Genomic DNA, 13,966 nt, shown 5'->3' on the forward strand with positions numbered 1-13,966 from the left:
CGTTTGATTGGGATAAAATCGTAGTATAATTAATCCTGCGGTTAGTTATTCCCATATTGTAGTGTTTTTTATCCCTATGGGAGAGTGGGATAACTAATCTCGGAATAATTAATTATGGGATAACTTGTTTCCCAACCAATTGACCCGGAGGACTTAAGTGATGAAAGAAGGGTTACTGAAATGGCAGGGAATTCAAATTTCTGGTATATCATTTTTTGACTATGAAGTAAAAGGGCAGCCCGGTGTACTAAGCTCCCACTATGCGCGGGGTCCGGGGAAGGGCCAGACCACAAGGGTCTATTGTATGCAATTTTACACTGCATTTCTGCAAGAGGCTGTTTCTACGGCTTAAACCCGTGACCTCCTGTTCACATGACAACAACTTTACCGGTTACGCCAAAGCTCCCCTTCTTTTTGACTATGAAGTACTAATAGAAAATATCCATGACTCTTTTACCAATATGATGTTCTTCCTGAATGGCTGCCAATGCTAGAGTATACAAGTTTTACACACCAAACTTGACCACCTTTATTCACTATTTTTTCATAAGAAGAACAACAGTATGAGCAGCAATACTCCTGTTCTCTCCGAGACTGTCAACTTTCTCATGAGTTTTTGCTTTCAAGTTTACAACTGATGGATCAGCACCAAGCAGCTTACACAAGTTGGCTCTAATCGCTTCCTTGTGCGGACTTACTTTTGGTCTTTGTAGAATCAAAGTGGCGTCGAGGTTTCCCAATTCATAACCTGCTTCATGCATTAAACGCACCTGAAAATTGACCAAAAAGCAGGGACAAATTAGATCATCTATAAGTGCACATTAGTAGTATCATTACTGGTGATGAAAAATGAAATCGTGTATGAAAGGAAAATAGGCTTAAAACCGACCACTATACAATCATGCATACTCGAGTAAGGAGGAGAAATTTCATCTTAATCTCTGTTAATGTATCATGTTCCTTACACCGAACAGATTTCCACATCGAGATCAAAGTTCTCTATCCTTTCCAAGTTAAAAATCTTTAATTGTTGGCTTGAACTAAATCTTGAATTATCAACATATAAAATAATTCTCACTTTTGTTCTACTTTAGTAGTTTAGGTGTAATTGTCCCAGAGTCGGTACAATTTTCTACTCAGAGGTCCAAGAGAAAATAGGCAATAAGCCAGCAGCAAGTTGGTAGTTGTCTGATGCATATCATCAAGGAAAAACTATCTTGATCAGTTCAGCAATCCCAACTAATATCTATCACTGTCATGTACTACCAAATGAGCTAAAGAAGTAAAGATTCCCCTAACATTGGAAGTGTTAGTATTACTATCTTACTAATTAGGTGCAGAAAATCCACTTCACCTCTCAAAGTATGTGGATGACAGACCAGACCGCTATAAATCTAGCATTTCTGTGGGGCTTGCATAAAATCAGTGATTTGAATGGGGAGACCTCATTTGGACATATGCCATTTCTGGAACCTAGCTTATGGAGAATAAGAAACTAATTGTACAACTATTTTCTGTAACATCGCATTACTAACTCAATTCATTTTACTACTTAGAATTTCCTCATTTTTCACTCAATAGGAACCAGAAACTTGTTACTTTATCATTACCGAAACCAGAAAACTTGCCAACAAAAGGCACATCAAAGTAAATCAATAGCATTAACAGCTCTCCAGGCTGTGACAGTGCCTAAAATAAAACTCCGCTTCACATTACGCTAGTATCCAAGATTATATTCTGTTATGTCATGCTTTCAAGCAAATAAGACAGTGGTTGGTTAGGAGGCAGGTACGACACACACAGTGAGAGGGCCAACCATGAACCCCCACCTAGGGAGATACTGTATAATATTTCCCTGAGTTGTTGGCTTTTTCAGAACTTGTGAATGAGTTGTTTCACCATACATCATTATCTATAGGTGTGATCTGTATGCAGGTAAGTTGTATATGATGTAACCCAGAAAGCAACATTCATGTTTCAGCTTTTCACTATTGAAGTGTATATGGTTGATTAAGTCCAATTTTCACAATCTATCAGGAAAGAGCACAGAAACCACCCTCCATCTCTACACTCTTCAACCAAATAAACACGTTTAGTAAGTTCAAAATCCTGATAAACAGAAAAGGGGAAAGTTCAAGTAGACTTGTGATTTATTCTCGAGATTTTGATAAGAGAAGCTCTGTTTTCAGCAAGCGCTATAAACTTAGAAGAAGCATACTATTTAGCACCGTGGTGTTACGGCAACTCGGCAAGTGGGACTGGAAACTATCAACGGGAAGTGGGATGTTTTATATAGGAACTGAAAATAATGAAGAACAGTTTGTCGGGTTTATATTGGTCTTTAGGGAAATCGAAGTGATTCCGCCACGTTGATTATTTAACAGTATGTGTGGAGATTTGTGAGATCTGATTCTCGGGCTCTTGACACAAAGCAGCAAAGCCGTGCTCCGAGTAGTTCTTTTTTCTTTAATAGGAGGTTCCATGGTGCATATGTTTCCGTATGATATTCTGTTAATCAACAAAATCAGCGAGTGAACTACCAAAAATTACTAGAATGGATAAACACTTTGGAGAGTAAGAGTTTTAGGGGAGGTTGAAGAGACAATATAGTATACCCATCAATTATTCAACACAGCCAACTACACAGGAAAAGAAATGAATTACAGAAATCAACGGACAAAATAAGGAAAAAAAGGAAAAGGCCTCAATACAAGAATCTTCAGCTAATTCTTTTCCCAGTTCTCAAAGAGTCGGAAGCTAAAAGAAATCAACTCAACCAACAAGTAGGTTGCTGCTTTGGAAATTCCATTCTTGAGTAGATGTTCAGATTATATGATTAGCGCAGGTCAAGGTAGATAGCAGTACGGACAGTGAAGATCTAAATGTAAAGATGCAGATATTTAAGCTCAGTCTTCCGAGAGATAGGTATGATAGATGAAAATGTAACACATAAAATAAGATAGGATGGATTAAATAGAGGAGTACCATGAGAATGCCACGCAACATGAAGATACATAACAAAGTGAAAGGCAAGTTCGATAGAACATTTGCGAGACCAGTAAGGTTTATATAAGAGAAAATACTGACCTCTTATACCCGACAACTTCCACAAGATGAATATCGTAGAAATTCAAATTTTAAAATGGACGCATACTCATAAAAAATAGGACACGATTATAAAGCACGACACTCAACAGAGGGTACAAGTAGCATAGTGAGGACGAAAGAAGGTAATTTGAGATGATTTAGTAATGTCTTGTTTAGACCTTCATATGCACTGGCCGTAGGTGCAACAAAATGAGGATTGAAGGTGATAAAATGGAGTGAGGTAGATTTAAAATCATATAGGTATAAATGGTCTAAAAGACCTACAATTTCATGGAAGTAATGCAAATTAAACTAAGATCTCAAAACAATGGAAACAAAGGAACGGTATAAACAATATCAACTATTGAGCTTACATCTTAGTTGTTATTGCTACACTTACATTATGTTTGGTGTCCGTCAGGTGTCTTTCTATTATGATTAGACTTGTATGTTCGTGCAGAGATAAGGGTGAGGTTTAAAGAACTCTAATTCTAGAGTATCCTTAATCCGCCTTGAAAGACAATTTATTTTGGAGCAGAACGAATTGGACCTGAATAAAAGCAACTGGATAAAGAGTAGCGATTTGTGAGGTCTGATTCTCGGGCTCTTGACACAGAGCAGCAAAGCCGTGCTCCGAGTAGTTCTTGTTTCTTTAATAGAAGGTTCCATGGTGCATATGTTTCCGTATGATGTTGTGTTAATCAACAAAATCAGCGAGTGAACTACCAAAAATTACTAGAATGGATACACTTTGGAGAGTAAGAGTTTTAGGGGAGGTTGAAGAGACAATATACCCATCAATTATTCAACACAGCCAACTACACAGGAAAAGAAATGAATTACAGAAATCAACGGACAAAATAAGGAAAAAAAGGAAAAGGCCTCAATACAAGAATCATTAGCTAATTCTTTTCCCAGTTCTCAAAGAGTCGGAAGCTAAAAGAAATCAACTCAACCAGCAAGTAGGTTGCTGCTTTGGAAATTCCATTCTTGAGTAGATGTTCAGATTATATGATTAGCGCAGGTCTAGGGAGATAGCAGTACGGACAGTGAAGATCTAAATGTAAAGATGCAGATATTTAAGCTCAGTCTTCCGAGAGATAGGTATGATAGATGAAAATGTAACACATAAAATAAGATAGGATGGATTAAATAGAGGAGTACCATGAGAATGCCACGCAACATGAAGATACATAACAAAGTGAAAGGCAAGTTCGATAGAACATTTGCGAGACCAGTAAGGTTTATATAAGAGAAAATACTGACCTCTTATACCCGTCAACTTCCACAAGATGAATATCGTAGAAATTCAAATTTTAAAATGGACGCATACTCATAAAAAATAGGACACGATTATAAAGCACGACACTCAACAGAGGGTACAAGTAGCATAGTGAGGACGAAAGAAGGTAATTTGAGATGATTTAGTAATGTCTTGTTTAGACCTTCATATGCACTGGCCATAGGTGCAACAAAATGAGGATTGAAGGTGATAAAATGGAGTGAGGTAGATTTAAAATCATATAGGTATAAATGGTCTAAAAGACCTACAATTTCATGGAAGTAATGCAAATTAAGCTAAGATCTCAAAGCAATGGAAACAAAGGAACGGTATAAACAATATCAACTATTGAGCTTACATCTTAGTTGTTATGACTACACTTACATTAGGTTTGGTGTCTGTCAGGTGTCTTTCTATTAGGATTAGACTTGTATGTTCGTGCAGAGATAAGGGTGAGGTTTAAAGAACTCTAATTCTAGAGTACCCTTAATCCGCCTTGAAAGACAATTTATTTTGGAGCAGAACGAATTGGACCTGAATAGAAGCAACTGGATAAAGAGTAGCGACCCTAACCAATATGGGATTAAGGCGTACTGGTTGATCAATTGGTTGAAGCTGGAGAGAAAGACTAAAATAGACCAGCATATAAAGTTTAGGAAAAAGAACATAATAGTTGGAATGCACGGAAGAAGCAGATTAACTTTTGTGTGATAGATACTGGACAAGGCATGAGCTTGCTGAAATGTAGATGCACATGGAACATGAAACGAAAATTATAGTAAAATTTATAAATATAGGTGCACCTTCGGCTAATTGACAGTAGCCTGGCTAAGGTAAAAGCTACACACACTTCAGAATAGAAATGCAAAATTGCTATTACCATTTAAAGTAGCAAGACATTACAGCGCATGATAGTAGCCAATCCTAACAAGTAAAATTTTTACACATAAATCATCAGCAGATCCTTTTTGTTTCCAATATCAGCGATTCTTAATAAGTAAAGAGAACAAAAAATGATCAGCAATAAGCAACTAAAGACATTGTGTATTTCACCCAAATAAAAAGGACGGAGAAAAGAACAGAAAAGGAAGGACAGGCACAGAGAAGAAGGAGAAGGAAATAAGAGGATATATGACACTTAGTTCTGTTAATGTTGCAGACAACAATTGACAAACAAAGGAAGTTAAATAGTTCTGAGGCAGATAGAGGTGAATGAGAGATAAGCGGACTGAAGAAAGGAGAGGAGTGGAAGACATACAGGGGAGAAACCAAAGGACAAAAAGTTTCTCTGTCTCTAGACATAACAATTATAGAGAATGTCAAACCATCAACCTTTACTTGAAGAAACCAGTCACAACTCACAGAGTCAAGCCATGGGACAGTCCTAATCAGAGAGACTAAGGCTTAAAGAGCTTAAAGCGCGTTGGATAAGGCTTGCAGGTCGTACCAGTTTAGGCAAGTATCTGAAACATTTTTACTGAATTGGAGTTTCTCCAGCCCTTTACACTATCATAGGAGGTTCAGGGATGTCTATTACCTATATATCCAGGCATCTGGAGATGAGTCTTAACCTAGACCTTCAAGCTATGCCGCTGCCCAGACTAGCATTTTCTCAGCTAAGCCATGCTTCTACTGTTGCTTTCCACTATCATTTGATGTCTCTCTTCGATAAACTAAAGAACGAAAAGCACATGGCGGTGAACAAGCTAGTTGATTGCTCCTTCTACTTGAAAAAGCACATGGCGGAGAACAAGCTAGTTGATTGCTCCTTCTACTTGGCCTTTCTTCGTGGTACGAGCACGGGGCATTTTTTAGCACGTTGCAATCAGTCAACACTGACATAATAAGGATGGAGGCTAATTATTGACTCCATTCTGGCCTTGTGTGGCGAGTCCATGTAGACAAAGCTTGTCGCTATAGGAACGGGTGGGTCCATCAGCAATTAAAATGAGGATAATGAGCGCTCTGTCCCCTAAGCGGGTGCAAGTGTCTATATCATATCTAATTATTTCTTATTTAACCTTGAAAAAGGAAAAAACAAGAAAGTCACTTAAGCTACTAAGCATTTTTTAATTTACAAGAAAACATCTTTCCTGAATTGCAGAAATGTTCATCAACATAATGTGAACCGATTGAGAAAAATGCATGACTTGACTATTCACTCCTTTTTTAATGCTATCATGAGCCACTATGGTGTGCTCCAGCGAAATACCCAATTGTTGGTAAGGAGGGTGAGTACCACCTTTGGCCTTTCTGAAGTGTGGTCAAAATGGCTTTCAGCTCTTGATGAAGCCTCTTATTGATGAAACTAATCTTCTCACTGCCTTCTAGAAATCCAACAATAGTTGAATTGATGAACTAAACTTCAACTAGATGAACAAGATCAAAGGAATGCACATAGCTCTCCTTGAAGAAGAACATATAGAACAACAACAACAACCACAACAACAACGGCCCAGTGAAATCCCATAAGTGGGGTCTGGGGAGGGTAGTGTGTACGCAGACCTTACCCCTACTCCGGAGGAGTAGAGAGGCTGTTTCCGATAGGCCCTCGGCACAATAAGATGAAAACGTGACAGTGTAGCAGTAACGGCGAAGGAATCCAAAAAGATAACACCAGCAACGTAATAACCAGAAAATGGAGAGAAAAGTAATAACACTAAGTAGTAATAATGGCACAGTACTACAGACGCGATGGAATAATATGGACGCAGCAAGAGCCACTAACATCCTAAGACAAAACACTTCCAGACTAGCTTCCTACAACCTAACTTACAACCCTAATGAAGTACTAAGGACACAACTGGAGCCACTAGCAGCCTAAAACAAAACAATATCAGACTAGCCTCCTATCTCCTAACCTACAACCTTAATGCTCAACCTCCACAACTTCCTATCAAGCGCCATGTCCTCGAGAATCTGCAGCCGCACCATGTCCTGCCTAATCACCTCTCCCCAATATAAAGTAAAGAATAAAAGGCAGAGCTAGTACAGCTTTGTTCTTCACTCTGTAGCATGAGTGTGAGTGAATTAGTCGATAAATACAATCACAATTAGGAAGAGTCACTTTTTCAGCCCCATATGAACAAGGTCGCTTGCAGGCGGACAGCAAGAACAAGGTGCTCTATCACATTAACTCTCGGTCAACCCGCAACCACAGGTTTCCCAACCAACCGCCAATTGCAGGTACATCAGAAACCATAAGAGATGCAAGAATATATTTATGACATCTTATTGGAGGATGGTGCTTCTATTGAATATCAATTGACTATAACTTGAGCTCATCTTTTACAATTTTAATCTATATTTACATGAATGATTGTTAGCTAAGGCTAAACATATACACCTTGCTTCCAAGAAAGCCATGATCCAAATATAAAAACGTTGGTGGTCTGTTCCTGCATGTATGGATTACGAGCATAAAGGACAAGGAGAAGAAAGTTGTTACTGGCTTATATACTCTCCAGCAGCTAAGTTTTCTGCATATGCTGACAAACGGAGGAAACTTTATCCACCTTACAGACATGTCATTGGATTCACCAATAGCCAATCATAATAGAGAACAGAACAAGGAGTATCCATGAAGAAGATTATGACTCTCATGACTAAAAATACCAATTTGATAGTGTATTTTCCATTGTGGTCGATACTCCTATCCCTGATTCCTCTCTATCCATATTTCTTCTCCTGTAGGTCTAATATTTTTTTCCTGCTTATAAAACTGCTTAATTTAGCTCACATTTAACTCACCTAGATGCAAAGATTAGAAAACGATTTTTTTCAAGTCCCAAAACTAGAAAAGAAATGAAAATGAGCGTTAATACCGCGTCACTGTCAGTCCAACCTAGTACTGTTGGCAAAGGTGATAACTGGTGAAAGTTAGGTAAAGCCGGTTCAAGCATAGATGTTCACAGTGCAGATATACCAAACCAATACTATGATCTAGTTCCTTAATCTACTTATTTCATACAAGAAAAGCATATTCATCTAATTTTATTTGATTCTTTGTCCCTCACCCTCACTAAACCCGCAAACCAAGTTTGAACACATGTAATATTGTCAACCAAGTGCCAATGTATGACACTTGAGGCATGAATGTAATTAGTGAGGGAACTGCTATGATGCAGGGATCAATATGAACTCCATCAAACTAATTATAATAACTGAACTCGCTAATACATTCATCTCAGTAGTTATACATAAACTCACACAGAGATGGTGCTCTTCATTTATCTAAAAACCAGGTTCTGAACTGAACAGTAAGGACAAGTAACCATGGTTTTACACTGGAGAGGCTGAAAGTTAATGAGCTCAATCAAAATAAAATAAAATAAGGAAGAGTATCAACTTACAGCTTCTTCCATGAATACCGAAGAAGGCGCACCCTTCCATTTAGGATCAGTGTCCGGGAAAATCTGCCCAATATCAGGAAGCCCCAAAGCTCCCAAAATTGCATCAACAACACAATGAAGCAAAACATCACCTAACAAAAAGAATTCAAAAACAAAATTAAACTCTTACACCAACCGATGGTGCCGAGTGGAAGGGCCGTCGCTCTCCCTCCATCCCAAGAAGAATGAAGGAGTTCGAGGGTCAACACATCTAACATTTAAAGTTAACTTCAACCTTTCTTAATCTTCTTCAAACAAAATCCACATTTTTAACAACTAAACGACAGCATGTGCACAAAGCATCATGCGTTCACGTAGGGTTCGGGAAAGGGCCGCACGCAACGAGTGTGATGTAGAGAGCCTACCCTAATGCAAGCATTAGTGGCTGCTTCCGTGGCTTGAACCCGTGACCTATAGGTCACACGGATACAACTTTACCGTTGCTTCAAGGTTCCCCTTCACATTTTTAACAACTACATGCTATAAATCATATTTTGTTCAATTATAATATTTTAAAAATTGTAGTAAAGAGAAAACCTCTTTGACACAAACATTAAGAGTGCCAAACAACTTGGACATCAATGATTTTCTAATCTTCTCGAAACAAAATTTATTCAAAAAGTAAGTAAAAAATATATAAATCCGACTTAGTATAACTAAAAATATTTAAATTTTTTTATAACAAATCGTAGTCAAATAAAAAGCTGTTTAACGTAAATAACAACCATGTCAAATAACAACACGATTCCTTAGTCTTCACGAGATAAAATTCTCATTTTTTGGAAACTGCACAGTAAGTAGTACTACAAATCACAACTTTTATAATTAAAAATGTTTTTAGCATTTTTAAAAAATAGAAATAGTACCAAACTTAAAAAGTCAGTACTACTACCATTTCCTGTAGTTCATTTTTCTTTTTAAACTAGCGTTTGGCCATAGATCCCAAATTTATTTTGAAAAATCTGATTTAGGTGATTTGGTTTGAAGATGAAAATGTGTTTGGACATACATTTTCAAAACATATTTTCCAACTTTATTTTGGAAAAACATGTATATAATTCCCAAGTTTTGGGATTTTGGCCCAAAATCAGCTCAATAGCTGATTTTGGGATTTGAAATTTGGGACTTGGAATTTGGCCAAAATATGAGCAAAATTTATGGCAAAACATGAGTTTTGAAAATAAATCCCAAATTTATTTTGGGAAAATTAACTCCAATTAGTAATTGGGCCAAAGAAATTGGAATAAAAGGAGTACTATCAGTTAAGTGAAAAGTACCATCCGAGTGAGCTTCACAGCCTTTATCATGAGGAATATTAATCCCACCAATAATCAAAGGATACCCTGGTTCCAATCGATGAAGGTCAAATCCATGACCAACTCTAAAAGGAAGTGACTTTGCTGGAGTAGCAGCAGAGTTAGATGTTCGTGTATCAGCTTCAATTGCATTTGTTGTAGCTGCAGAAGAAGAAACCACCAAATTCCTCGAGGGTTTGTGGGTAAACGAACGGATTATAGGATTTGAAGAGGGAAAAGAAAAGGGTATTTGTTTAGATATGGGTTTAGTTGGAATTGGAGTTGAAATGAATAGTGAAGACGCCATAGCTATAGGATTAACTAATTTGGAGCTCAGTTTGGTAGTTCTTTTGGTGTAGTAGTATAAAGTCAAGGCTCAAGAAGAAGAAGCACCTTTAAATTGTGTAAAATTGAAAGGAGAGTCAGTCCACACTCCACAGGTACGTTAGCACCACGGGTGTTCGGTACTTTGATCCTTTTTTGGAGGACACGTGGCGTTCTTTAATTAGTATAATTTATGGTTAAAAGTACGTTACCATAACGTCCACTTGAAAAACATTTACTTTGTTATAAAACAATAAATGAAGAAGAACAGAATTGCAGAGAAAAGTAGAGGGAGAGAATTCTTATTGATTTGGGATGAATTACAATGGAATAGAACTCTCTATTTATAGGGAGAGGTTGACTTAGCCACCAAGTAATAAACCCTAGAATCTCTCTAAATATGGACATTCACCATAAATAGAATTCTATTTATAACACTCCCCCTTGAATGTCTATTCAACAGATAATGTGCCTCGTTAAAACCTTAACTAAAAGAAAACCCAATGGGAAAAAATTCTAGAAAAGGAAAAAGAGTACACATGTTTAGAAATGCGCCTATTGGTTGCCTCGTTAAAAACCTTGCAAGGAAACCCCAGTGGGACAAAACCTTATAATGGAAAAAGAGTGCAACGCGCATTAACTCCCCCCGATGAGAGCGTCAATTCACATCCTTGAGCCTTCGCATCCCGTTCTTGTAAACTAGCTTCTTGAAGGTTGACGTTGGTAGAGATTTTGTGAACAAATCAGCCATATTATCACTTGAACGAATCTGTTGCACATTAATATCACCATTCTTTTGAAGATCATGTGTGAAAAATAACTTTGGTGAAATGTGCTTTGTCCTATCTCCTTTTATGAATCCTCCTTTCAATTGAGCTATGCATGCTGCATTATCTTCATACAAAATTGTGGGTAACTTGTCACATTTCACACCACATTTGTCTCGAATAAGATGTATTATAGACCTCAACCACACACATTCTCGACTTGCTTCATGAATAGCAATTATCTCAGCATGATTAGATGAAGTAGCCACAATTGATTGCTTAGTCGATCGCCAAGATATGGCAGTGCCTCCACAGGTAAACACATAACCTGTTTGAGACCGAGTCTTGTGTGGGTCAGATAAATACCCAGCATCAGCATAACCAACAAGATCGGGACTGCAATTGTTGCCATAAAATAAGCCCATATCGGTAGTCCCTTTTAGATACTGCAATATGTGTTTGATCCCATTCCAATGTCTCCTTGTGGGAGCAGAGCTATATCTTGCTAAGACATTAACTGAAAAAGTTATGTCAGGCCTTGTAGTATTGGCAAGATACATTAGTGCACCAATTGCACTAAGATATGGTACTTCAGGACCAAGTAGCTCTTCATTCTCTTCTTGAGGTCGGAATGGATCCTTATTCACATCAAGTGATCGAACAACCACCGGAGTACTTAATGGATGTGCTCCATCCATGTAAAACCGTTTCAGTACCTTTTCTATGTAGGTAGATTGATGAACAAAAATTCCGCTTGCCAAATGTTCAATTTGCAAACCAAGACATAATTTTGTCTTTCCGAGATCTTTCATCTCGAATTCCTTCTTTAAATAATCAATTGCCTTTTGGAGTTCTATAGGAGTTCCAATAAGGTTTATGTCATCAACATATACGGCAAGTACAACAAATTCCGATGTTGTTTTCTTTATAAAAACATATGGGCAAATGGCATCATTTATATAGCCTTCCTTTAATAAATACTCACTAAGACGATTATACCACATTCGTCCTGATTGCTTTAGACCATACAAAGATCTTTGCAATTTGATTGAAAACATTTCCCGGGACTTTGAATTATGTGCGTTTGGCATTTTAAATCCATCGGGAATTTTCATGTATATCTCATTATCAAGTGAGCCATAAAGGTAGGCGGTAACCACATCCATTAAATGCATGTCAAGCTTTTCATGGACAGCAAAGCTTATGAGATAACGAAACGTTATAGCATCCATAACGGGTGAATATGTCTCTTCATAATCGACACCAGGCCTTTGTGAAAATCCTTGTGCAACAAGGCGTGCCTTATATCTTTGTACCTCGTTTTTCTCATTTCTCTTGCGTACAAAGACCCATTTATAGCCAACAGGCTTAACACCATTAGGTGTTTGGACTATAGGCCCAAAAACTTCACGTTTCGCAAGTGAATTCAACTCTGATTGGATTGCTTCTTGCCATTTTGGCCAATCACGTCTTTGTCGACATTCTCCAACAGACTGAGGTTCAAGATCCTCAATTTCTTGCATAATGCTAGATGCAACATTATATGCAAAGACATAATCCACCACTATATCCACTCGATTCAAATTTGTCTCAATATCGATTGGATTTATTGATAGTTCCTTATTTTCTTGAGTCTCGGGCTCAGTGGATTCCACATGAATCTCAGAATTTATTAAATTGTGGATTTCTTCATGAGATTCTTTCGTAGTGTCATTTTGATCATTTAGTTTCCTTTTTGTAGGATTTCGATCTTTGGAACCTAATGGTCTGCCACGTTTCAGGCGTGCTTTTGACTCATTAGCTATGACACTAGAAGATTGTCCAACAGGGACATCAATACGGATTGGAACATTCTCCGCAGGGATATGTGATTTTGTTATCCTTTTCATATCCGTAAATGCATCTGGCATTTGATTTGCTATTTTCTGCAAATGAATAATCTTTTGCACCTCTTTTTCACATCTAGAGGCACGTGGATCAAGATGAGATAATGATGGATTTTTCCACAAAATTTCTCGTTTGGTTTCACCAACTTCTCCCCCTAACTTTGGGAAGAGTGTCTCATCGAATCGACAGTCTGCAAATTGTGCAGTAAACAAATCCCCCGTCAATGTTTTGAGGTAGCGAATAATGGAGGGCGATTCAAAACCAACATATATTCCTAACCTTCTTTGCGGACCCATTTTGGTGCGATATGGTGGTGCTACAAGCACATATACCGCACATCCAAAAATTCTTAAATGGGATATATTAGGTTCATGGCCCAAAACTAATTACAACGGGGAATATTTATGATAATTTGTCGGTCTGTGACGAACTAGCATTGCTGCATGCAAAATGGCATGACCCCAAACAGAAGTGGGTAACCTCGTTTTCATGAGTAACGGTCTTGCTATCAATTGCAGACGTTTAATTAAAGACTCTGCAAGACCATTTTGAGTGTGAACATGAGCTACAGGATGTTACACTTTTATCCCAATTGATAAGCAATAATCATTAAGTGCTTGGGATGAAAACTCATCAGCATTATCAAGTCTAATAGACTTAATTGGATTATCGGGGAATTGTGCCCGTAATCGAATTATTTGTGCCATTAATTTTGCAAACGCGAGGTTGCGTGATGACAATAGGCACACATGAGACCATCTAGAAGATGCATCTATTAAGACCATGAAATATCTAAACGACCCACTAGGTGGGTGAATAGGTCCACAAATGTCCCCTTGTATACGTTCCAAAAACGCAGGGGACTCAATTCCAACCTTTGTTGGTGATGGTCTAATAATTAACTTGCCTTGATAATAAGAAGTGCAAGAAAAT

The 13,966-nt window shown here is 37.8% G+C and overlaps 1 protein-coding gene across 1 annotated transcript; it reads right to left on the reverse strand.

Annotated features, from left to right (window-relative positions):
• Positions 1-391: 391 nt before the first annotated feature.
• Positions 392-10,492, reverse strand: LOC109238992 (2-C-methyl-D-erythritol 2,4-cyclodiphosphate synthase, chloroplastic). Its single transcript, XM_019405489.1, has 3 exons — positions 10,038-10,492; positions 8,722-8,852; positions 392-770 (listed from the first exon to the last, which is right to left on the reverse strand). The coding sequence occupies exons 1-3, from the start codon at positions 10,360-10,362 to the stop codon at positions 537-539; spliced, it is 690 nt and encodes a 229-aa protein (XP_019261034.1). The 5' UTR covers positions 10,363-10,492; the 3' UTR covers positions 392-536.
• Positions 10,493-13,966: the final 3,474 nt, after the last annotated feature.

This window comes from Nicotiana attenuata, unplaced genomic scaffold (assembly GCF_001879085.1).
Source record: "Nicotiana attenuata strain UT unplaced genomic scaffold, NIATTr2, whole genome shotgun sequence".
Classification (NCBI taxonomy): Eukaryota; Viridiplantae; Streptophyta; class Magnoliopsida; order Solanales; family Solanaceae; genus Nicotiana; species Nicotiana attenuata.

What these genes read in the sequence shown, in the direction of transcription:
- LOC109238992 (XM_019405489.1), bottom strand. Translation starts at nt 10,362, where the DNA reads ATGGCGTCTTCACTATTCATTTCAACTCCAATTCCAACTAAACCCATA. An exon ending in CTGTGAAGCTCACTCGGATG is followed by an intron (nt 8,853 to 10,037) that starts GTACTTTTCACT and finishes TCTTTTTGTTAG; the next exon opens with GTGATGTTTTGCTTCATTGT. An exon ending in CGGTATTCATGGAAGAAGCT is followed by an intron (nt 771 to 8,721) that starts GTAAGTTGATAC and finishes GTCAATTTTCAG; the next exon opens with GTGCGTTTAATGCATGAAGC.